The sequence below is a fragment of the Molothrus ater genome, chromosome 1 (assembly GCF_012460135.2).
Source record: "Molothrus ater isolate BHLD 08-10-18 breed brown headed cowbird chromosome 1, BPBGC_Mater_1.1, whole genome shotgun sequence".
NCBI classification, from domain to species: Eukaryota; Metazoa; Chordata; class Aves; order Passeriformes; family Icteridae; genus Molothrus; species Molothrus ater.
The window spans coordinates 18,783,539-18,808,394 of NC_050478.2; the positions used below are offsets into that span (position 1 = coordinate 18,783,539).

The 24,856-nt window shown below is 43.1% G+C and overlaps 1 protein-coding gene across 2 annotated transcripts in view; it reads right to left on the bottom strand.

The window, feature by feature from the left end:
* The window catches only part of SPAG6 (sperm associated antigen 6), a 38,257-nt gene extending 18,253 nt beyond the window's left edge, over positions 1-20,004 (bottom strand). For both annotated transcript variants that reach the window (XM_036406914.2, XM_036406915.2), the window contains exons 1-4: positions 19,948-20,004; positions 19,753-19,848; positions 8,968-9,134; positions 5,319-5,502 (exon numbers count right to left, since the gene is read on the bottom strand). In XM_036406914.2, the coding sequence (XP_036262807.1) occupies positions 5,319-5,502; positions 8,968-9,134; positions 19,753-19,848; positions 19,948-19,972 (472 nt within the window). In that variant the 5' untranslated portion in view covers positions 19,973-20,004. The remainder of the gene's footprint in view (positions 1-5,318; positions 5,503-8,967; positions 9,135-19,752; positions 19,849-19,947) is intronic.
* Positions 20,005-24,856: the final 4,852 nt, after the last annotated feature.

The window sequence follows — 24,856 nt, forward strand, 5'->3', positions numbered from 1 at the left end:
AATAATGGCAAAGTAGTGGGTTCAGCCCCTGTACAGGCCATTTACTTAAGGCTTGATGATCCTTGTGGGTCACTTCCAATTCAGAACATTCTGTAAATCTGTAAAATTAACTTTACAAAGTTCATTTTTCAAATAAATATTTGACTGAAAATGTAGTGCATGCATCCTCAAAATACACAAATCATAAGATTTCAACAAACTCAGATGCTGTATTTTAAAAATCTGAAGTACACCTGAAATGTATGTCAAAACAAATCTGAAAAGGAGCTAATCAATATAAGTGGGATAAGTTACAGTCAGCTTTTGGTGGAAAAAGCCATGCCCAGTTTCTTCAGATCGTGTTTTGCTGCTGTACACTGACCAAGTGGAATTCATGGTAATCTACTGACCCACAGTCCAGATTAACCCCTCCAACTGTGCCTCAGAACTTCAGACCAACCAGAGCTCCACTGCCCAGTGTCTGCTGGGAAATGCTAAAATCAAGAATCTGATGTCAAGAGGGACATGGTGCTAGAAGAATGGGCTTCTTTGATGTCTTAGGAGCTAAAATCATGAAGTTCAAGCAGGGAGAGAAAGAGCAATACTTTCAGGTCACAGCTACACTCAGGCATGCAAAAGTAACCCTAAGTTATTTCAAAAGAGCAAACTAAATCTGATTCAATTTAGATGAGCTCTTGCTGCTAGAAGTCTGATATCATTTAAATACTGATGGTTACTGTTGGTCATGGGTAATTAAATGGTTTTTCTTCCAATGGTGTTTATAAGGTTCATGGCTAATAACTTACCACATGGAGAGCTGGACCATGTGTCAAGACAGACAAGTCGTAAATGGACTGTCAGAAAAACAGAAAAGCTGAGGCAGGGAAGAAAGGAAATACAGTACTTCCCATCTTGTTTCCCCACAAATTCAGCCCAAAATTACAATTCTAGGTATTAATGATGCTATTATAAATTGTAATTCTTTTTTTTCCCCTCAAGAAAAGGCTCAATTAATCTTCCTACTTGTAGAACATCTTTAATGCAGATTATACACCAAAGGATTCATGAAACTTTGCCGTCCATTTAGAAACACAGACAGAGGTGGGAAAAAATTTAGACTGAGAAGGAGTTAGAGGGGAAAACAAACTCGACAATAAGAAATTTTTTAAATCAAATATTCGCTCTGAAAAAATTAAAATAACTAAAACAAATTACAAAAATACTCTTCCAAATACTACGTCAAGGCTATATTATAAGGGCAAAGAAAAGACAAAAGAAAAGACAGCAGAGAAAAGCTAATGTATGAACCTCATTTAATTCCACAGAAGGTTATGAAAACCACAGGCTTGGAACTCACATTGGGGTACAGCTCAAGGAACTTCTCCAGCTACATGATGATAAAGTTGAACTTCTCCCTATGTGAGTGAAAGTAGGAAATTGAACTCTGTTTGTTCAGACACAAGAGAACTATGGCTCAAAACTGCCCAAAAATTCATCACTTTCATCCAGATCTACATAAGGAAGATTTTAGCAAGTGAGACACTTCAGACAGAACTCAAATGGATGTAGAAGAAAGACTAATAAAGACAGATTTAGGAGTCTGAGATGCCACCAGTTCTAGTACAACTAGAAGTTTGTAGTAGAGTTGCGCTGGTTTGTCTCAATGCAAAAGTACTCATCAGGGATGAAGAAATTAATTCAAAGTAGGTTGAAGACTTGTCATGAGTTTATGTGATCAGGAAGAGGGGAAAGTCAACAAAGTGGAACCAAGATCCTACCTACATACCCACTGAAAACAATGGGAAGGCTTACAGGATTATTCTGAACTAGTTCAAGGTGCTAAAAGAAAAACTCTACTAATATTATCACACTGGCAATAATAGCATGGATTATAAAAACCAGATGAGGATAAAAAAGATGAAGGTGAGAAAGTAAATGTCCAGGTTTTCCCCAGAGAAAGAAAATCAGCTCAATATTTTATTGACAATATACAATATTATATCCCCATAGTAGAGCAGCAGCAACACCCCTGGTTGGAAGGAAATGCAAGTTTCAGTTCAGACCAGGGCTCTCAAACAGACCTTGCTGTGGTAGCAGGTGCATCCACAGGAAACAACAGGTTTTGACCAAAACAACCACCAATACTGTATTTTTCTGAGGACTGTGTGATCATGTTATGGCCACACAGAAAGACTCTAATTCCCACAAGCAGCCCAAAGGCTGCACTTCAAAATCAGAGGTTTCTGCAGGCCCCTACAACCACAGTGCCAAAGATTCCACTGGAACCAGGGGGAAAACCTTTCACCAGGAGGATGGGAAGTGAGACTCAAATCACTGAAGAGCTGAGGAACTGGTTCTTGTGGCTGATGCTGCTTTGAGCAGGAAACTGGACTAGAGATCTATCAAGGTCCCTTCTAAGCTGAGCTATGGTCCACTGGATGACAGAAAATGAGCAAAATCCTGCTCTTAGCAATAAGCTTCAGTATCAACAGTGTTGTTTATTTTTGTTTTTTTGTTTTTTTATTGTCTTATTTTTCCTACCAATTTACAATATACTGAAGCATGAGACAATGAATAAATTACACCTTTAATGCAGACAAAGAAAATGGAAAGCCAAATTATTTGCATACTTCAAAGAAAACAATTTTGCATTTTAACTGAATATGGTGTAAGTAAAATGTTACTAAATATTTTTCATGGACCTGATGGTATCTATGGTATTTGAAACATTTTATACTTCTTTTTAAACCCAATCAGTAAAAATAATGAATGGCAAAATCACAGCACGTTGATATGTACACTTTGGAGTAAGATCAGTATCTGAAATTCAGCTGAAAGGGAAAGAAAGAGCAGAACTGCACGAGCAGTTTCTAGATTTTGGAATCTGACCTGGCAAGATTTTAACATCTTGAAACCTCATGAGACATTTGTCTTTACCTAAAATCTCACAGGCCTTCTGGAGACATCTGTTCCCAGAAGAACTGTATTTTAAGAGATTTTTATATGAAGTCAGTATAGAACTTGCTAAGCAGAGAGTATTTTCATTGTGCGGGGAAGCCTCAGTTTCTCAGAATGGAAGTCTTTTCATGGGAACATACACTGCAGTTCTTCATAGCTTTACTGGGTCATAGGTGCAACTTCTGATTAAAAGCAGAGAGATCCTCACCATTGCAAACAGTTATCACTGAATGCCAGGAGGCTTTGACTGCACTCACGAAGACAGAGGTTCCATCCTGCCTAAAACAGATCAGGACTTTAATCCCAGAGACATGCCCCAATTATTGAACTTTTCTTACTGGGGCAAACAAATCTCCCTACCCACAATCTATTCAGGAGAGAGAAAAAGTCTTGTCTCAATATTGTCCCAGTTCAAAACTGCAACAATTTTTGAAACTGAAAAACCTTCTGTGAGTGGGGGGAACCATTTTACACCCAGGTCTATTTTTAAAGTTAAAACTGCATTATGTGTCCACAGACAGTCAATGACAGAAAATCATAACCACCAGATTTTGTCAACAGGAGCATGTCAGTCTAATCCAGAGCTTCTTGAACAGTAAACACCAGCTATTGATAAGAGAGAGTCTGTATCCCATTTCTCTATCTCTGGATCCCATTTCCAGCAATATCATGTTGCAAAGGCATGCTTGTAGCAGTGTAAGAAACATACAATGCACAAAGTGATCTTTTCTCAGTGTAACTCCTCTACTTTCCATAATCATTTTGGAGACAAACTGTGACTGTTATAGAGGCAGTCAAATCCCCTAAATTGGCTGTAGCTGGGCAATTTTTTCAGGGGTGTTTTGGTGGGCTTTTGTTGGCATTCAGGGTTTTTTTACTGATTACATCTCGTGATCTGTCTATGTCCTGATGCTTGCAGCTTGGTAGCACTCACAATTTCAACCTAATTTCTGAGGATGCTGTTCTTATTGTCATTGTAAATTGACATAAGGTATGCACCCATTCACCATCAGCAAATAAATTATTCATAACCATGGAATAAAAATTTGTACAAGGATTTTTTTTGTCTTCAACACCCCCACATCACCTACATCTTTGCAGACAATGCTGTCACAGAGTGAACTGGATCACCCTAAAGCTCCATCAGCATTCATGCAGTGAATAGCATGAAGGGCAATTGAAGTGAGTCAATATTGATTTAGTGACATAACAAAACTGCAGAAATGTTTATGTTAAGAGTAATGCAGACACACACATTCTACACACATTTATACAAATTAACGTTTTTGATATTTCAATAAATATCTTTCAGATGGAAGGAACAATTATTTTCCATCAAGTGTGGAATTCAATCCTGATGACCAAATGATAAAAGATCATTACCAGAGAGGTGTCCCAAGAATTAATTTGTTCCCCAGAAAATGCAGTCTGTTAGAAAGGTGCTAACAACTTTGGAGACTGTCCCAGTAAGCTAACCTGCTGAGTGGGAAGGGGGAATCCCCCATGCCTTCTGCAGGCCAACATTCTGTATTGATTAAAAAACAAAGAAAAACACTTTCAAAATCAGTCTATGTACGTTTTAGAGCCAAAACCAAATATAAAACTATGAGTTAATGTTATGATCCTATAATTAGTTTAACTTTGAACAATACAAACACTAACTGTTTCTCCCACCCCTTCCAGCTAGCAGTTTCTTCCCTCAGTTCTTTCATTCACAGTCTAAACTTTTACTTGAACTATATAAATAGCTGGTGGAAGAACTATCAACCACGTGGATCAGTGTTTAAATAGGAACATGACACCACCAGTGAGTTATACAACTGCCCGTGAGACAGCAGGGAACTGCTCAATATTGGATTCCTAGGATCTATTCCTGACTCCCAGAGAGTAGTGTGGTCCACTGGCTAATGATAACATAGTGCAATAAATTTGGCCTATTTATCCTGCAAACACTACTGGAATGAATGAATGAAACTTGCTTCTCCCTAGGCTTCTCCATTCAACTATGTGTATCAAAGAAGAACTAATGCCAAGCAAAAGAAACCAGGTTCTGCAGTAACACCTACACAATATATAAAGATTCAGAAATCTGTTCATGAAGAGGAATAAAGCAGAGTGTCCTTTTTTGACCAAGGGCCCAAAACATTTTCTCTTAAAGCACCTCTCATAACTAGGCATTGCTGATGTCAGGTATGCCAGTTTCCCACAAAAAGGTACAGCATTCTTGGAATGGTACAGTTACACTAGGGTTTCACCCCAAATTTACAATTTTCTAACTGTAGAGAAGAAAAAGTATGTTTTTATACTTACCAAAATAACACAATTTATTATTGTTATCACATGACATTAAGCTAAAAGATAACACACATGAAACTTGTTACCTGGATTGTGTCGGGCAATGTATCCAAGTCCCCAAGATGCACCTTCTTTGACTCCAGGGTCAAAATCTTCCAAGCAAATCACCAGCATTTCCAGTGCTCCAGATTGAACTACTGCCTGAGCTAGTTGTGGAGAATGCTTAGCAATTGCTCTTAGCACAAATGCAGCTGCTTTCTTGTAGTAACGCTAGACAAATCAGAAACAAACAAACTTTCACTAACCTTAAGAAGTTCAAAGCATAATATAGTACAGACATGCCTACATTAGACTTTTTTAGTAGCAGCAATATCTCATATAGACCCAAATCAGGACCACTGGACATCACACAAACAATGAACCTATAGTTCTTTGGGACAGCTCATGATATAAAAATCTGCAGCAGGTGCATAAACAAACAGAAAAAAATGAGAGCTAAGAGGATATGGGGAAAAGAGAGTAGTCCAGGTAAGTCTGTTTGTTTAAGTGAGTAGTGAACAACAAGAGCTACAAAAACAATAACTCTTAACATATTTAACCAGATTACACAGGTTATGCAGGGCAAGCTCCTAAAATAATTCTACCCATCTATAACACTTGCAAGGTTTTCTACTTTCTAAATTAGATACCCTCACAACATCTCTATGAGAAAACACTAGTTACATTTGCAAACAGGAACTGAGACAGAGAGAATTAGATCCAATAAAAGAGTTTAAAATCTGAATCCTGAAATGCCTAAATACTGCCTAAACCCCACAGCTAGGAGACTGAAAACCCATCCCACCAACACCCAATACTGAATAACCCCCAGTTTTGATCAAGCAGACTGCAATTTTACTCCTGCCTGTGTCCAGAAAAAGCTCCCTTTGAACAGGACTAAGCACCTGGCCCTTTTGCCATAAGGGCACACGAAGCCTAAGCTCTTGTCTCAATTCTGCCCATCTCCCTTGGTGCTGGACCAAATAATGGTTTCAGTATGTATATGTAATACATGACACTGCACACAGCATGTGGATCCCATGTAAACTGCAGCAGTGATTTCTTCTAAAAGCACAGTTAAGTCTTCCCTCAAAAAGTCACATTTCAGTCTCCTCCTGCAGTTTTATACCCACCACTAGGATATGGAAGATGAAGTTTCCTGTACTGCATTATATTTTCAAAATCCGGAGCCCAGTTAAAGCACTCTGGCCAGAGAAAACCACGTTGTCAGAACGACAGGTTGTTCCCCTCCCTTGTGAAGGGCAAGATTCATGGGGTGACACAAGTAACCTGCTGCTATGTCTGAGTGCCTGGAGTATGCCCTCCAGCCTGGGCACTGACAGATGATCCCTATGGACAAGCTCTAGAGAGCTCTCTCTCCGTGTGCCAGCTGCTTTTGATCTCATCCCAAGATGCTTGGCTCTCCCCTGCTCTGCACAGGCAGTCTGGGCACTTTACAGTGCTAGTCCTCAGTCAAGGCACCCAAAATTTAAACAATGCAAAGCCCACATCCCTTCTGGATCAAGTCCAGAAAAACAAAGAACCACGTGAGTGCTTTTGTGCATCCTGTGAGGTACCCAAACACCTTCAAAAGCCTGATCTAAAGCACTAAGATATGACAACAGAACAGTATCTGCAATGACCCCCCCAGGAAATAAAACACACCCAGGCCCACTCCCTGGCCCTAGAAGAAGGTGACACAGCATAACACATCTGTGCACCTAAACTCCTCTTTCCTCAAAGCACAATGGCCTCATCTATGCTTCTGGAAACTGTTCCTGCCTTGTGCTATCCCTTAAACCATGCCCAAGCATTGTTGAGTAGTTTGATGTCTGGCATTGGCTAAAACCACATCAGAGAACATGATTAATGAGCTACTGATTAACAAGCACAGTCATCTTTCAGTGCTCCAACACATGCCCTTACCTTCCTTAGTTTACCAGTACTGATATAATTCCTTGATGCCAAAAATCCAGTTTTCTAGGTTAAGGTCTACAAGCAGGTACATTAAACAAAATTTACAGGCAAAGCATTAAACCTCATTTAGGGGGAACAGAAGTTAAGGGAAACAGTACAGACAAATGGTCCAATTCCCAGATAATGTAAGTTACTGTAAGCTTTGCTGAACTCAGTGGAGCCATATTTGTTTACATAAGTCTGTACAAATATGGGTATGTTGTTTCTGTTAAGTAATTATGCTCCTGGCAAAGAAAAACACTTCTTTGTTTTCATTATTCAAAACACATTCTTTAGAAACAAATCGTATTCACAGGCATAGCCAGAATATGCTGCAAAACTGAATTTTGCTCAGTTTAATTGACAAAACATTGATCTGGGATGTTACCCTGTGACTGTTCCCCATAAATCAGTAGAAACAGTATTCATTGTGTGCTCAAAGAATCTCATCCTTAAATACAGATTTTAATACGCTAAAAGTGAGTGGAATGGAAAAGGTTTCTTCGCCTGTGGGAAGTGACAAACTGTCTGCTTGCTAAACTCTGCATGAACTGGATGAGTTTCCTCCTCTTGCCCTCAGTCACCAAGGCATAGCAGGCTTTCCATGACCTCACACAAGTCTTGCTGTTGCTCCCCCTAATTACTCTATCTCAGGGAACTTAAGCTAATTTATTGAGGGTTTCAAGTTGTAGCAGGGGGTAGTTTCCAAACCAACAGTGGGTAGAGTTTTGTTCCACATATTCCCTTAAAAATAGAAATAAAATAACCAAAATGTTTATAACCTTGTCTAATTAAAATCTTTACTTTCTTTTCTTACTACACCAGTATCTTGCCATCAAAGTTTTTCTTTAGTGTTTTCTTTTTCAATTTTACTTGTATATATGATTCTATATGCACAAAAAGTATGCAATGAGTACATTTACATCTTTGTTTTCCTCAAAAGATTGAAAATTAAAATATATGGTTTTCCAAATTTTATTTCCATTGAAAACCTACTTTTCATAAATCAAAGCTGCAACATAAGTGTGGCTGTGATATAAGTGTACTTAACCCTACAGCTGTCAGTTTCCAGCTGCTAGGAACCTTACTTGAAAGTATTTCTGTTAATCTAGGTTAGCATCATTCAAAAAATCAAAGCTGAAAGAGACACAGAGCTTGAGGAAAAATGTGAGGAAGGGTGTGGAAGAGACCAACAGATTTATTTGCATTGCAATTGTGACTGTACTTTGGTTTTGACAAATATGAAGATGAAACCCTTTCTGTATATTTTCCTGTGTCAGAGGTTTGTTGTTTCTCACACTACAGATTTCCAAAGACCTGTGTTTGGAGATACAAAGTATTTCATTACAGAAGTTCAGGGGTTTTAGATGTATTTTACATGCGTCTGGTATTAGGGACAAAACCTAGTCAATTATCACCACAGCTTCCCAACTGTCTCCTTTTTGAAGAGGAACCTTTTACAAAGCATCACTCAACATTTTTAAAATGTTACAGTGCAATGAATGTATTTCCTATAGTGCATTAAACGGTAATACAATATTTTAAAGTCAAGCTTATTTGAAGTCAGACCTCGGCATACAGTACACAGAGATCTCTCAGGGGTTCAAACATGAATGCTGCTCTGACTTCAATACATTTAATGTCCTATTAGAATAACACCAGATGCTGACACAGAAAGATTTCCTTTTCCCTGTATAATAATTTTTTAAAATATTACTAAAGAGAAGAATCATGCCTTACATTCTCCTTAGGCAGTGAACATATGAGCTGTGGAAGAATTCCTGCCTTCACAACTGCCTCTGCCATCTCCACATCATAATCAGCAAGTCTCCCAAAAGCCAAGGCAGTGGTCTGTCGAATACTTGGGACAACATCCAGCAAAAGAGGTCTCAGCAAACACACTACACCTGAGTTGCAGTAGGAAGAAAAAAGCCAATTTGGTAAGTTGAAGTTTTTCTAAACATTTGCCTTTACTCTTGAAAACCTACTAAATTACTCTTCCAGGTAATAAGAGCAGGTAGGAAATCCAGGTATTCCGCTGAAATGAAGTTGGCACTTGGATAGCACTGCTGATGTATAGCAATGTTTCTGCCCACTTTTTGTAGGTACAGAATGATTCTGAAATCAAAAAAAAAAGGCACATGTAGAAATAAGTTGTATTCAACTATCTTTAAAATACATCCTTAAAGTTTACACAAGAAAGGAAGTTACATTCAAACATACATAAACTGCATCTGTTACCATGTGCATGGGAAACTCCATCTGAAGATCCTGGTGAGAAGACACTGGCATGTTCCTCATTCATCATGCCAGTAGAACCTCTACACTGAATTACACCAAATTACATTTCATCTGCTGTAAGCAATGACTGATTTCTGATTTGAAGACCAATATCCATAATACATTACACTCCAGACAGAAGAGTTGTAGATTTTCTTATCATGTTATTATTTATGATGTGTTTTCACTGATGAGTTCACAGTATATCAGCTAAGCATAAAAAATGTGAAAGTAGCAGCAAGGGAAACAATAAAAAGTTACAGACTGAATGACTGGATAACAAAATGGCAAGTGAAATGGAGCTCATGCAGGGAACCCAACTCCAACCTCACAGATGCGGTGATGGACTCCAAACAGATTACTACCAACCAGGAGAAAAATCTCAAAGTTAGAACAGGGAGTTCCAGAGAGATCCCAGCTCTTGCTCAGTAGTAGAGGAGAAACTTTACCTGCAGAAGTATACAGAGTGCTCAGGATTATAGGGAAAGGGTAGAGGCTAAAGCAGAGGTCATCACTAGCCTACATTTAATACCCTCCACTAAAGCAGAACTGAAAAAAGTTCAGTGAAAGGGAACAAGGATGATCAAAGATGACCAATCCATATGTGGAAGCTCTTCCTGTTAAACTAGGACTCTTCAGTAGGGATAGAAATGAGATCCAAATGGTTATGTAAAGAATGTGACTCGTAAGGTCTGGGAAGGGAACATTACTTGTATTGTGATCCCTAGAACGTGCTGTCCCTGTAGCAGCCAGCTCCATGAATTAACATTTTGGAGCTTTAGACCTTAGCCAGAAAGCAGAGGTCTCTGAAAATGGAGATGTTGCAACAGAACAATGAACACTCAGAGCTAGAGGTCTCTTCATATCAGTTCTCTCAGTCCTTTCCACTATTTTTTTTACACATATAAAGATCTAGTTGAGCAACAGTGAAAGAAAGCAAGACTTGCCTTCTCAAGGGCTCCTATTGTTATTAGCACTGAACAAAGGCCTTTTGGTGTGACAGTGCCACACTGGGGGATCACTGCCTAATGGCAAGCAACAAACACCCAGGTGTTCAACAGGGACTCCATGACAAGGAAAAGCTGAGGACCTCAGAGCAAGGAATAATCCAAGGCATGCAGGCTATAACAAGTCACACCTGTACCATACTTCTTTCCCTAAAAAGAAAAAAAAAAGTAAGTAGAGAAGCAGTAAAACTCTCACTTTTATTTTACACCAAAACCAAATTGCTCCCAGCAAGTAGAACAATAGACAAATCATCTATACATGGCTCTGAAGGGGCTGGAAGAAGGACATAAAAAACTAACCATGGAGGCCATGCTATCCACTAAAAAAAATTTAGGAAGGTCAATACTCTTGACAAAAGCTGCACTATCATGAGAGGTACAGCCTCCCAGCATGTTCACAAGACAAAATAACACAGGTTTCAGGGGGACACATAAAAGCAAATACACTGAACCTATGGAAACAGGTCTGTAATGTAGCTGGGGTCTGCTCACCCTTCTGTTAAAGCCACTGGGAACTGGAAGAGGCCTCCTGTGTACCAAATGACAAAAGATAGATCCTCCAGTATTGTAAGATCAATGTGAATTCATTTAGCACTTGCAGAAAGCACTACTTCAGAATGTGGTCATCACTGACATCTTCTCATGAACTCTGCATGGCAGGTACAGTGTCATTAGCAAGTTGTGCTTCATATCAAAAACCACTAAATGTGACAATTAGACAATATGACAAATTAGAAGCAAAACAAACATATGAGTTGGGGCCAATGCCATGTATCATCTGCTATCTTCTAGACAGTCATCTACACCCTCTGTGGGAGGGTATTTTTTTGTCCTTCCCTCTAACATCAGTTGCATGGTCAAACAGCTGCTGAAATTCCTAAGGAGACCTCACACTGTTCTTATGATCTACATTGAAGGTATTTCAGTGGAGCAGGAACACATACAAGTAATTCACTCGCAGTTACTGTACAGATTTTACATTTGAGCTCTTGACTTGAGATAACATGAAAACAAGATTATTTAATAAATGGGAAAAAAAAGAAAAAGAAAGGGGGAAAAATTATTTTACTAATATAAAAGAGCCTATCAGAAGTGGTTGGGGGAGAGGGAAAGGAACACTTCAGCCTGCAGTATCCTGACCCTAAAAAAGCCAAGAGACTGATGGCTGGGACAATAAACCAGAATGTGCCAGACAATTCAATTCTGATGATCTCAAATCCAGTGAAATTTAAAGATACTAGGAATTTAAAGATACTAGAATCACTTAACCCAGGAGCTAGGTCCAGGCCATGTGACACATTTCTGACCTTTATGACATACCTAGGCACAGCAAAATATAAAACCACATTTAACAAGGTTTACATACATACATGATTTGAGTTGTTCCAAATGTAAGATTTATATATTTTGTGTTTTCAAGGTTAGCTGATACAGCTTTCACTTTTGGAACAGCCTAAAAAGCCTTCAATTTGAAAATGCTTCCAAGCAGCATGCCTCCCATGACCAATGCCTTTCATTCCATGACAGTATAAACCATGCAAAGTTTGGTGATGACATTTAAGCATCAGCACAAAATGTTCTACTGCAAATTACTTTAGCTGGTACAACTTAAAATAAGGAAAAAGATGAAGAATGAAATGGGAGTTACTATTTGAAGAAAGGAAACAAAATGTTACAACACAGATTAAAAAAAAAAAAAAAACAAGTTTAGAAATAATGGCAACTGTGCTGGTCCTCAAGGAGACTGTATTTTCCTAAAGTCATGTTAGAATGTAAGAAGAGACAGTGGACAAATAATTACAATGGAATGAGTTTTGGAGGAAGAAGACAAAGAAAAAACAATTCCTGGTGCTGTACAAGCCTAACAGTCACATCAAATTAACTGAGAATTGAGAGAAGTATACATAGGCCTGGACCATGCCTGTGCATTGAACATAATTAAAAGCTTTTACCTCTACTTTCCACCTCCTCTTAAAACCACTTTATATATGTCAAGATGCTTTCCATCACCTCCAATTACTCTGCAAAACCAACTGCTTGAGGAGCTTTCACCATTGTCATCATTTTTGTATCTTCAGCAAACCTAGTATTTCTTTCTTTACAGCACTTCAAAAAATAATTAATTCTGAGAGTGTGAAAACAGCTAGATAGAGATCCTACAGTAAAAAACATAGAGATCCACTAAAACACCTATAGGAAGCCAAGAAATCCATCCAACCTTTCCTTGTATGGCTTTTGAACCCCATGCTGTAAAGGACAGATGTGCCTGGCACAGGATGAGGCTTTCCTGCACTGGCCCAACCCAGATCTTTGTTCCAGAGACAGCTGGATTTGGTGACCTCCTCTATTTGATCTCTTCCTTTCATCTATCCTGTTTACAGCAAAGTCTACTCCTCCAAAGAGGTCCAAGCCAGGATTCCTATCAGCATTTTTAATTAAATTCAAATGTATTTAACATTACTTAGAGCAGGAAAATAGGCAAGAACCTTCCAACTACTTCCTTTTATCTTGACCATTCACTCAAGTGAACAGGGCCATACAGATCATGGAGTAGCAGTGTCTTGTTGCTGAAAACTTTAGAACTCTTTGGTCTTCTTCTAAATAAGTCTGTTGTGACAGCAGTAGGAAATTCATTAACTCTAATTCAAAAGCAACCACACAGAAAGTAAACTACAAAATAAGGCATTTAGACTATTGGACTAGATTTATTTTGGAAGAGTTCCCACTAGCACTCAGAAACTGAGTAACAGAGAATTACTGCCAAATATTCTCTCTTGCATCACAGAACCTTGACTGACATTGGGCAAGGAACGATTCCCCTTTCTATCCTCAGTTTCCCACTCAAATTTGTTTCAAAGAATGACACACTTTAGAAGCTGAATCACTCTTAACACACACTTCTCAAGTGGAGCTGTTACACACAGGCCTGATGCACTTTCTTTTAGCAAGCAAGTGCTGGCTGCTGCCTATCTGGAAAACAAACAAAAAAAATCACTTGGGGCAGCAGCGGGTTCCAATTTTTTTCATTCCAAGTTTCTGCAGGAAACAGTCACTATTCTGGAGATAGCAATCTTTGCTTGGCCATTTTGATTTTTTGGGGAAAACAACCCGGAATTCATGCAAAATACTTCTACCCTCCTCCCATCCCCATCAAACCCCCTAGATTTGACTAGTCACAAAACAGAATCATCACTGCACTGGAAATTCTTTCCATTTCTGCATCTGAAGATGACTACTCCAACCTTATCCTCCTTCCTTAAAGGAAAAATAATTTCTGTTTTAAAATGTGGGGAAAAAAAAGTCACTCTACACTACAGTTGTCTCTGTACACACTCTTGTCTTTCAGATGCTGTCCTTCTAATTTATGCTTTGGACCAAGATAACATCATCTTATTTTTGTGTGTTACCTGTTACATTTAGAGCATCTACAGAGCTAACATTAGCATTCCAACATTCATCGTATCAGCTTGATTTTTCAGAGTTCTTTATGTCAAATTCAGCTGACTTAACAAGGAAATAAAATGGAAATTTATTTCTGCCTCACCCTAACACCCTATCTTCAATGACCTTTTTCTAGGAACTCCATAGCAGTGAGTTTTAAATGCCCTGCTTAAAACAAATTTCCCAGAAGAGCAGTGAGAGAGAAATTTCACACTCATCTTGACACAGCCTCTTCCAGGGACAGCAGAGTGTGCAGGTCTCAAGTACATACTGCTCAAGTGTGACTTGTCACCAGGAAGGACTCCTCAGTGCCACAGCTCCATGCACAGCACAGCTACCATCCTCCAGAGATCAAAGGGAATATCAATGCACTTCGGTAACAGGGACTCTGGCTGATCAAGTAATTCATACAGCAGCTACCAGATGGTGTGGGACACAATGCAGATTCAGTTTGACAGTATCACTGAAGATTCCTGAAGGATCAAGAACAGTAAGTTTCTCCTTCTTAGATGCCAGACCCTGTTTCTGCATTAATGAAGCAGAACTAATCCTGTTACAAGAGGACAAATTTCTGAAAATACCACTTACAGGGCTGTTAGTGGCCACCATGCAATTGTGCACAGACACACCAAAGCCAAGGTGGTCACAAGGAACTGCTTCTTTTTACTGTCCTCTTGTTAAGATGAGACTGAATTTTCTAAAAAAGTCTGGTTTTGACATTTTACTTGCAAATCACCAGAAAGGCCAGGAGACTGAGAAGAGGAGGAACAGCTGAGCTTTCACTTGATTGAGTAACAGAAAAAGTCAATCCTCCAGCTTCAGCTGCATTTATTTTCTCCTTCTATGTCACCTCTCTTGTACTTCCCTTAAAACAGTCTCCTTCTTGCCTTCATCAGGCACCACAATGTCTTTGGAAAAGCCACTCTCCGCACCTGATCTACAACTTCAAAGACAAACTTTTGTCTTTTATGCCACATTGCATTAATCCTCTCCTACTTCTCAAGCTCAGTAAAGCTTTTAACTCGCACTAAAAAAAATTTTTTAAAAAACACAAAACCAAAAAACAAAACAACCAAAAACAAAAACAAAGCCAAAGCTGTCTGCATCCTTTACAAAAGAGGGTAGATAAACTCCAGTGTTGAAACTGGCTGCTTGGGGGCACTGGAGTCTGTCCATGCATATCCACTTGCAAGATCCAAGTGCTCCCAGGCTTTCTATTAAGCACAGTGCTATCAAATAATATTCTTTAATATTATATAAAATATGGAACTATATCCTAAAATCCCATCCTAGGGTCTGGTTCTGATTACTCAGGGCCAACTGTCACATTGAAAAATGGTACATTTAAAATACACACATCAGAACGAAAAGTTGACAAAAGCATGGGCAAAAATATTCCATGTAATTGGAGGAGGGAAATCAATTTGAACAGCTTTTCTTAAAAATAAAGGCTCCTAAAACCAATCCAGAGATTCGGAAATACAGCTTTTAAAACCTGTCACCAGCGGAATAGGTCTGGAGCCAGGAAAGAACTAACACTGATGACATCACCCTTTACCTACAGAAAAAGAGACCACAAAACAGGGGAAAGTCTGCCATGCCCAAGGGCTGGTGGTGGAGCCCCAGTCTGTTCAGGTAAGCCCTGCCTCCAGGCTTTAGCCTCCTGCCAGCATGGGTTGTGTGGAACAGGTACAGGAGAAAAAGCCCAGAGGTTAAAGCAGAGGAGAGGGCTCAGGGCTGGAGTACAAGGCTGAGAAGCAGCTTGGTACCAGGCATTATGGAAGGGAGACCTGGCCTCAGGGCTGTGGGCTGATGGAGTTGGAGAGATTCCTGGGAGAGGATCTTCATTTACAGTGACATTCTGGAACTTTCCTGGAACCCTGCAGACTGTCCAGCAAGCCAGCAAGGCAGAGGAGCAGCAGTGGAAGTTCTCTGCCTGAGATGAGAAAAATAGCCCAGCAGCAATGCAAAGGGAAGCCAGGTGTGCAGGGCCCCAGCACACAGGCTGCTGCACACACAGCTCTGGTTTTCCATGTTCCATACCCAGCTTTCCCCATGACTTCTGCAGTCATCACACTTAAGAATGTGATTAGCCCCAAGAAAGGGGTTAAAGAGCTGATCTTGTAATATCTTTAGAGTCAAAGTAGCAAGACTAAATTGTTTCTTAATCACAATGACAGCCTTAAATAACTCACATATTAAAAGCAACATTGTCATCACCACATGTTCCAATGCAAGATAAATAAAAAATAATCAAATAATCAATCAAAAACAAATACACATAAGTAATTATTCTGATACATGTATTAATCCTGAATTGTTAATGCCTCCAAAAAAATCAAAACAAAATGCAATTTCAAAGGGGTTGTTTATTTACAGAGAGCTGCACTTTACAAGAAAAAACCTAAAGATTTAGACCCTCAGTGACTACCACTGTTCCACACATCCTAGAAGCACTTCAGATTTTCACGTAGGTTTTCTAAAAGACAGGCAGCTGCCTAAAACTCAGTGCAAAAAAAAGAGCTCAAGTTCATCTGTCATTATAACTGAAAACAGCCTGTTTCTTGGATTTTAAATTATGGAAGGATGAGGAGGTGTGGAGCTGAATAATTCATTCCATTACCAAACTCCATGGGCAGCAGCTACCAAATAAATAGATTTATATGTAAAAAGTATATTTGAAGTCATTACTATCAAAGTAGCTTCTCCCATTAGTCAGCAGCCCTGAAGAAACAAGATTTGATAAAATATCTGTCACTGTTTCACATGTATATTTACTACATGGAAAAGGTTTAGGAGTTTTGGGACAGACTTTTCTCCCCAAGTATCAACTAACTAAACATTCAAATGACAAATTCTATAATTATTCATGGCAGTATTTAATCATAAGGAACAACTTTATCAATGCAAAACAGAGAGTTGGGAAACACACAGGAATGAGCTCCAACAAAAGAATCTCTGGGATCATTCCTTACACTTTCTTGCCACCAGAAAGCTGTTAAGCTCCCAGGCACTAACTCCCAGGACGTTCTTGACCAGGAAAGGGCCAGTGCCATGCAAATGTGTTGAAGCCCAGGGCCAGGTTCCAGTTCCCTGGTTACAACATCTTTGAGATTACTCCCCAGTGGGAAAAGCAGCTCCAGAACTTGTTGAGATACAGAAACTTCAGAAGACAGATGCCCCAAGAAAAGGTGGGCTTCCTGCTGGCCCTCTCTGACCTTGTTTTCACCTTCCCAGCAGTCTTCCTTACAGGTCATACACAGGTTTCTCAGCAGCCAAGCCAGCACAAGGAACTGGTGCCTCTGATCCTGGCTGCTTGCTCCCCTCCAGGCTGCAGGTTCCAAATGTGCAACAATACCAGTGCTTGCACCTAGTTTAATACCACAGAAGCAGGCTTAGAGGGTAGTAAAGAATTACTTTTTCAACACTTCTATCTTTCATGATGTTAGCGTGGTGTCCAGACACACCTCCACAAAGAATAAGGTCTCAAACAAGTATTTATTTTCCTTATGAGATGTTAACTATTTATCAAAAGGACTTCTAAAATGGGATCAGATGCTTTATTCCTTGAGAACTCATCTTTCATTCTTATTCCAGGAATATAAACTGAGGCCACTAATACAAGAGTACCTGACATTACACTTTAGGATATAATTTTATTCAAATTCAAGTCACTGTAATCTTGCCTTTTGCTTTTGCCAGAAAGATACTAAACCCTGACAACTTTTGAGATCCAACAAAAGAACCCTGCAAGGTGCTCCTGACTCCTATAGCTAATGTAAAGTAACAGTGGGCAAAGACTTTTCTCATCTTCTTAAAACAGCAATCTCCATAAGGGATGGCTAGAATTCTTATTCACCAGAGTAAGAAACAAGCCCCAAATCCTTTTAAAATCAGATTTATACAGAGATACATGTATAGACAGGCATCTTACTTAAATCATTGCTCCAGCACTCACTAGATTGAGATCATAAAAGGCACACCAGTTATCTGCTAGACAGCGATGTCCCAAAATATTTGTTTTAATAAAAGGACCAATTTTATTTTAAAACTTGGATCTAGCACATCCAGAAAAGGCCAAGATGAACCACTCTCATTGCAATTATATAACTACATAGTATTTTTAAAGACACAGGTGGGAAAGATGGTAAAATATTTGTGTGCCATGTAAATAAATTGTAACAGGCATATTTGCGGATGTTCCCCTCTTGTCCAGCATCTGAAAAACTGAAACTTGTGGAAAAGCAGCTCATGACTAGAAACAGCCAAGTAAGCTAATCTACACAAATGCACATTTCCAGATTACCATCCAAAGCCTGATCCTTGCAAATTTAACCTTCAGACCAACACCAGCTGTGCGCAGAAGAAAGTTTCAGGCCTCTCAATCAATTATTTGTTCTGCACAAGCAAGAAATCAGTTCTGAGGTCAAGTTACCAACCAGATTACATTAAAAAGTTATTTTAAAAAGAAATACAATGCAATTAAAGTTAGCTTGGCACTTTGATTGCTTTCTTAAAATAGAAACTTTCTGCATTTTTACAATGCTGAGCTGGGAGAAGCCTGCTTATACAGGATGTCTCTCTGGGAGCTGCTAAAACCAGGACTGCAAGAGGACTCAGAGGAACCTCTTCCTACAAATAAGGCATAAATTATTCCTATAGCCACGATGTCCCCTTGGCAAACAGAGATCACTTGTATAAGCTACAGCAGTGTCATTAACTCACCAAAAGATGGAAAACAAAACAAAGATTCAAGAGCCCTCAGCAAGGTAATACAAAAGGCCTGGTATTAACACGGCACTCCCATAACGAAAGGAAATGTTTCCTTAAGAAAAGGTGGTCCTCAAGAATTTAGGTGATAGATTTTTAATAAAACAATTCTAAAAAACGGTTGTAAATAAAATAACAGAAAGTTGTAAATATTTACACCATTGGTTTTCTTTTTCGTTTGTTAGATGTCATTGTATTTGAGAAAAGACTGATAGCTTTATTAGATCTAGGAAACAAGTATCAAAACAAAATTGAGACACACCCAAACATAATCAATTCATGAACACCACACGGCAAACCCACCACTGTTCTATAGCACATTTTCAAACTGTCATTCAGGTAATCAATTACCAGGCACTTCTTTTTCCTCTTTTAAGCCCAGGAACTTTGGCCGAGCGGAGTGGATCTGCCAGATGCCAGCGGTACAACAGCTGGTAGAAGTGCTCCCGCAGCTCCTCTTTCTAGAAATGTTCAATTTGGTTCACAACATCCCACGACAGCTATATAACAAAATCAAATCCCTCCTAAACTGAGCCAGTCTGCCGGCAGAAAGCATCGAAGAATTTAGGAACAACTTGTAAAGCCGGTATAAAAAGTTGTTTATTCTAAAAGTAGAATTTCCTTGGCAAATTAGTGCTGCCTTCATCGGGAATTCCAATCGCTGTACTTTACATAAAGCTACATCGGAACCGGGAGGAAGTAAATTTGAAAAAGGATTATACTGAGAAACGTTCCTTGAAATAAACTGGAGGTCTCAGCCAGAGACACGCACCCCCGCACAGGCACCCGCCCGCAGCCGAGCAGCGCAATTTACTTTCCCATCGCAACGAGGGGGACTCGGCAACGAGGGTGGGGCCCAAACCCTACTGGGAAAAAATCTCCGGAAACTGAGCGGTCACCGGGGGAGGAGGGAGATAAAACAAAAACCGGGGAAAGGCCGCGGCGCCCTGCGCTGCCCGTGCCCCCGCCCCGGGGCGCGCAAAACCCCGCGGCCGCGCACGCCCCGGCCCCACCGGCTCCCGCGTACCTGCACTTCGGAGAGTGTCGATGCTCTGCGACCGGGCGGCGAGGTCGGCCACTGCCTGCGCGAACTGCGACCGGGCGCGCTGGTACTGCTCGAACACTGCGGGCGGCAGCGCCGGGGCGCCGGGTCAGCGGGCGGGCGGGCGCCGCGCCAGCCCCGCTCCCCCGGCCCCGGCCCCCGGCCCCCGGCCCAGCCTACCTTGCAGGACCTGCCGCTGGCTCATGGCGGCGCCGGGCGGGCTCCGCGCCCGCGGGGATTTCCGCGCTATGGACGCGTCTCCCCGGCAACCGGGCGGAAGCGGAGCCGCCGGGGGCGGGGCCTCGGCAGTGACGTTGGCGCGCCCGCCCGCCGCGCCCGGTCCCGCTCCGCCCCGCGGGCTCCGCGCGCCGCGCTCGGGCCGTGCCCGCGGGACGGGACGGGAAGGGACGAGCGGCGGCTGTGCCCGGCTGGCCGTGCCCGGCGGGCTGTACCCGGCACCGGCCCGCCCGCGTGTGTCACTTGCTCGCTGCCGGCAGGTGTGGGGATCGGCACCTACGGAGGCTCGCGGGGGCGGACCGGCAGCTCCGCGGAGAGGGGAGCGCCGCTGTGTCACGTCTGTAGCACAAGCACGGCAGAGCACCTGCGGGACGGTATCAGCACGACGTGACATGGAAACCCGTACAGCCACTGTGCGCACTCCCCTCTCACCGGCGGGCAGTGCCGCTCCCGGGGCCGCTGGGGAAGGACGGGGGCGGGCAGGGAAGGCGCAGCGCCCGCCGGACGGCGCCGGGCTCCGCGCAGGGACGTGTCCGGGCCACAGCCGCGGCGCGTCGCCGAGTTCCGCGCAGCGGAGGCTGGCGGGGAGGTGTCAGACGGCCGGACCGGAGCCTGTCCGCCCCCGCTGACATTCGGGAGCGGCGCCGCGGCCGCCCCGCCGGTGCGTATCGGTGGGACGCGCTGCTCCCCCGGGAGCCCGTCCCTTGTCCCGCTCCGCTGCTGCGCAACTTGCCAAAGGCTCGGCCGGCAGACGAGGAGAGGCTCGCCGCTCTGGCAAAATCCAGCGCATCTCCCGGCAGAGAGAGGGTCCACCTGCTTGGCTCCCGCTTCCCTCCACTCCCTGGGAGCGGAGGGAAAATAAAAACTAAATAAGAAAAATAAGGACAGCTCCAAGCTGCTCGCCCCCCGCCGCGCCTTTATTCTTCGTGGTGTCCTTTGATTTTAGATTTTTCTTTTCTGTCTCACCACCGACGCGATTCCTCCACGGGGATCTCCGCTCTTTCCTTCGCCGCCGCGACGACCCACGCAGGGGTTTTTGCGCCTCATGGGGAATAAACTTGTCCCGCGCAAGGCCGCGGAGCGCGGCGGCGCCGGGGCGGTGTGGGCAGCGCGGACGCGCAAGGGCGAGCCCGTGGGCTGCAGCCTCCGCCGGGAGCCACGGGAGCGCGGCACAAGAAGCGCCGTGCCCCGCTGGAGGGAAGGCTTTTCTCAGACGATACAGAGCGCAGTGAATGATGCCCGAGCGCACTCATCCGCGGAACACTCGCGCAGCGGCAGCTCCCCGCCCCGCTCGGCCGCAGGTGGCCCGGAGCAGCATCCGCTCTCTCGGTGCGGCGGGAGCAGCGCGGGAAGGGGCACGGTGGGGAAGGAAGCTCCGGCAGCAGCCCTCTGGCTCTGCCTGGCACAGACACAAGTCATTCCTGTGCACTATAATGGGGGTGGAGAGGGAGGGTATTTTTTTTTTTTTCCACCAGCGTATCATTCTGGTAGATAACCTCCCACTGCCTTCCACTTTTTCCCATATTGGTGGGGCCATAAGGACTAATTACGAATAATTCTCTTCATTACTGGCTGGAAAAGACATGGTGGAATCTACGAGTAAACACAACCTTGGAGGTCTGTATAGCAGCTAGTGCAAACGGTGGAACTGGAAAATGAAATCAGTATTATTAGGGTTTGAAGAGAAATAGACTCTACATCTCCCCCAGTATCTTTTGAGGGCGATTCCCAAGACGCAGGATACTTGTGAACGAAGGTAATAGTTAGCTCTGATATCGATCAGGCTGTTCCAAGTGAAATTGTGATCCACAACAGAAAATCAGACTTAATAGTCAATAAAGAATGTCGCTTTCTGTAGCCACATATTATTGCACAGTGGCTTCAAGATTTCATAGGCGGGTTATTTGTCCTGAAAAGCTGCAAATGTACAAAAATCAGACGACTGACACTATATAAACATATTATCTGCTAGGTAACATAAAGTTTTGTCTCATACCTTGAAGTTGGAATGCTGAAGGTACTTCAACTGCCTTTTTAAAGTTTAGAAAAGTGTAAGAGAGACGTCTGAATTTTTTAAAACTCCTGTCTGTGTTTGCTCAGCTGAAAAAAGGGGGGCTAACATACACAATATCATGGTCTAAAATGAGCTACATGTTTCCAAGAGTATTTAGTGCGGGGAAAAAAAAATCTCTTTAAGCAAACAAATTAAACAGGTGGCGTGCTATCCTTTACAAATAAAGGAGACAAATAAAATCAGATTGCTGAGAAGGTCGTTTGCCACAGAAAATATTTTGGGAAATTATCACCATGTGTACTTGAGAAGGGAACAGCTGTTAAACACATTTCTTTATACTTATTTCTGTTCCTAAGTTAAATAAAAAATAAACAAATGGTGATTAATTACTTCCAGAGGTTAAAAAAAAAAAAAGCAGATGTGTCGATTAGAGATAAATTGATTTATCTGTCTAATTAAGTCTAATGTTTGGATAAGGAACAACAAAACGCACCCTGAGTGCCACCAAGACTTGCTGTTACACTTCGTTGCTTGATACTAAGTCTGTCCGCATGGTTAATAATAATAATGAGGAATAAACATCATGCAAATGCGGTCTACGGAAATGTCACCGGTTCTCGCAAAAGTACTGAAGACGGAAAATCATTTATGGAAATGACGTAGTTGTGAGACTTCATTGCCTACTGCTGGGGTGCTCATTAGTAGGAAACCTGTATCCTTAAGCGGGTGGTGTTAGTAATGACTGCGTTACCGCACACGTCAGCTTAAAAAATAAACCGGAGACCAGGGGAATAGGCAACAGTTACCTAAATGAATAATGTGCCTTCGCTTTCTGGTGGGTGTTCTTTAATCTCAGACTTTGATTCACTCGGAAATACGCCCGGAACGTGGCGGGGGAGCATCATTTTGCCCAAGACGCAGAAGGGCGAAGTTGCTCCTGGGATTTTTTTGGGGGGTGAGGCGTGCCGAGGGCGTGGGTTTGCCCGGCTCGGTCTCGTCCCCGCGGGTGCGAGGCAACAGGTGACAGCTCCGGGAGCTGCCGGGTGCCCCCGGCTGGAAGGGCGCTGGGTGGCCGGTCCAGGATCGGGCTCTCTGCCCCTCGACGGCTCATGCCCCGCTGAGCCCCGGCTGCCCAAGCCGCGGATGTTCCACCACGGCTTAAAACTGCCCGACGCCCATCCAAAGGTGAGATCTTCCCGTGCCTCGGTGCCGCGGCTTCCCCAGCGGCTCGGGAGGCCCCCGGGACAGCCCGCCGGGGCTGCGGCTCACCCGGGCTGTCCCCGGACCGCCCCCGGCCGCCCCCCGCGCCCGTCGGCGGGCGCTGGGTCACCCCATCTGCCGCTGGAGGGTCTGCTCCTCCTGCCACACGCCCGGCAAATTGTTCAAGGCGTTGAGGAGATATTCACAGGGTTACAGAAATTAGGGGGTTTAATCCCGTATTTGCACCACTCAGCTCATTTGGTGGGAAGAGCAACGCGCAAACTCTCCCACGGATCGGAGTTGGACGTGCTGCGTTTTTAAAAGCCAGGAGTTTGAACCTGGAAAGATTAGTGGGAGTGAATGGGATGTAGGCAACTGAAGTGCACTCTCGAAAAGAGTACACTGAGTGAAGACTCCCCAACTCCACGTATAGCCTCTACCAAGATTAATTTGGATCCTTGAATAGTTTATTTTTCAAATTTAAGTTGGGCTGTGCCAGTACCTGATTTTAGCAGAAACTCTGTCAGAGAGACCGTAGGAATGGAGAGCTCTCTCTCTTTTTTCACCCTGAGCTTTGGCTCGGGGCTACAGGGACTCACGGCATTCTAGGGTCCCCTCTCCGGATTTTCGGTGGCGAGTTTAGTTTGTAAGACCTTCCTACAGAGTAAATTATTTCTGTGAGGCGAAGACAGAAACGTCGAGGCACTTCAGACGCGCTAGAAAGAGGACTTCTCTTTTTTCTTCACCCAAGAGGACGACGCTGGCATTTGAACAGATATTTATAACAACTGTAATCGTGTAAACGGTACAGATTTGGCTAGTGGGGATTGGTGCATCACCAATACAATCGGAAAGGCTGAACAATAATTTTAAGAGATAAATAAACCGGAAAATGGCAAAACATGTCAGGCTGACTTGCAGGATGGGACCAGGAAATATTAGCTGGTAGAGCTGAACCCTTTTCACCACGCGCATATGGTTACACCTCTGGTTTCCTGCGGAACCGTCAGCGCCTGTGCAGTGTCATTAAAAAAAAAATATTTTTGGGACGTTCCAAAACTGAAAGCCGGAGCTTAATTTATTCTGGGGACTTGAAAGGAGCGAGGTCTTCCTTTGTGTCTGATGCTCCGGGGGAGGGTGTGCGTTGGCTTGGCGGTGAACGCTGCCCGCATCTACATATGTAAACCCAGCAGCGCTTCTCCCCCCCGCGCCGGTCGGATTGCAGCTCTCAACAAAGCTACCACACAATGCGAAATGCGCGGAGCCTGCGCGGCTGCGGCTGAAAGCCAGTATTTAGCTCTTGATGTGGAAGGACCAAATCTGCGCGGTGCCCAGCGGAGCCCGCAGCGCGCCCCGAGGCCGTCCCGTCCTCCTGCGCCGTTATTGTCCCTGGCTGCTGTGCTTAGAGGGGTGGGGACAGGCAGCAGCCAGACGACCGTATCCCGGTTTGCAGAAGAAGGTGTAACGAGAGGCGCTGGCAGCAGCAAAGGCTGCAAATCGCTGTCGTGTGGTTGCTATTAGCAACAAATCAGCTGAACAGCCTGCAAACCCCGAGCACCTAGGGCGGAGGTGGCAGGGAGAGCGCCGGGGCTGGGAAGGCTGGGGTTGATGGGCGCTTTCCCGAGGGGACCTCCGGTG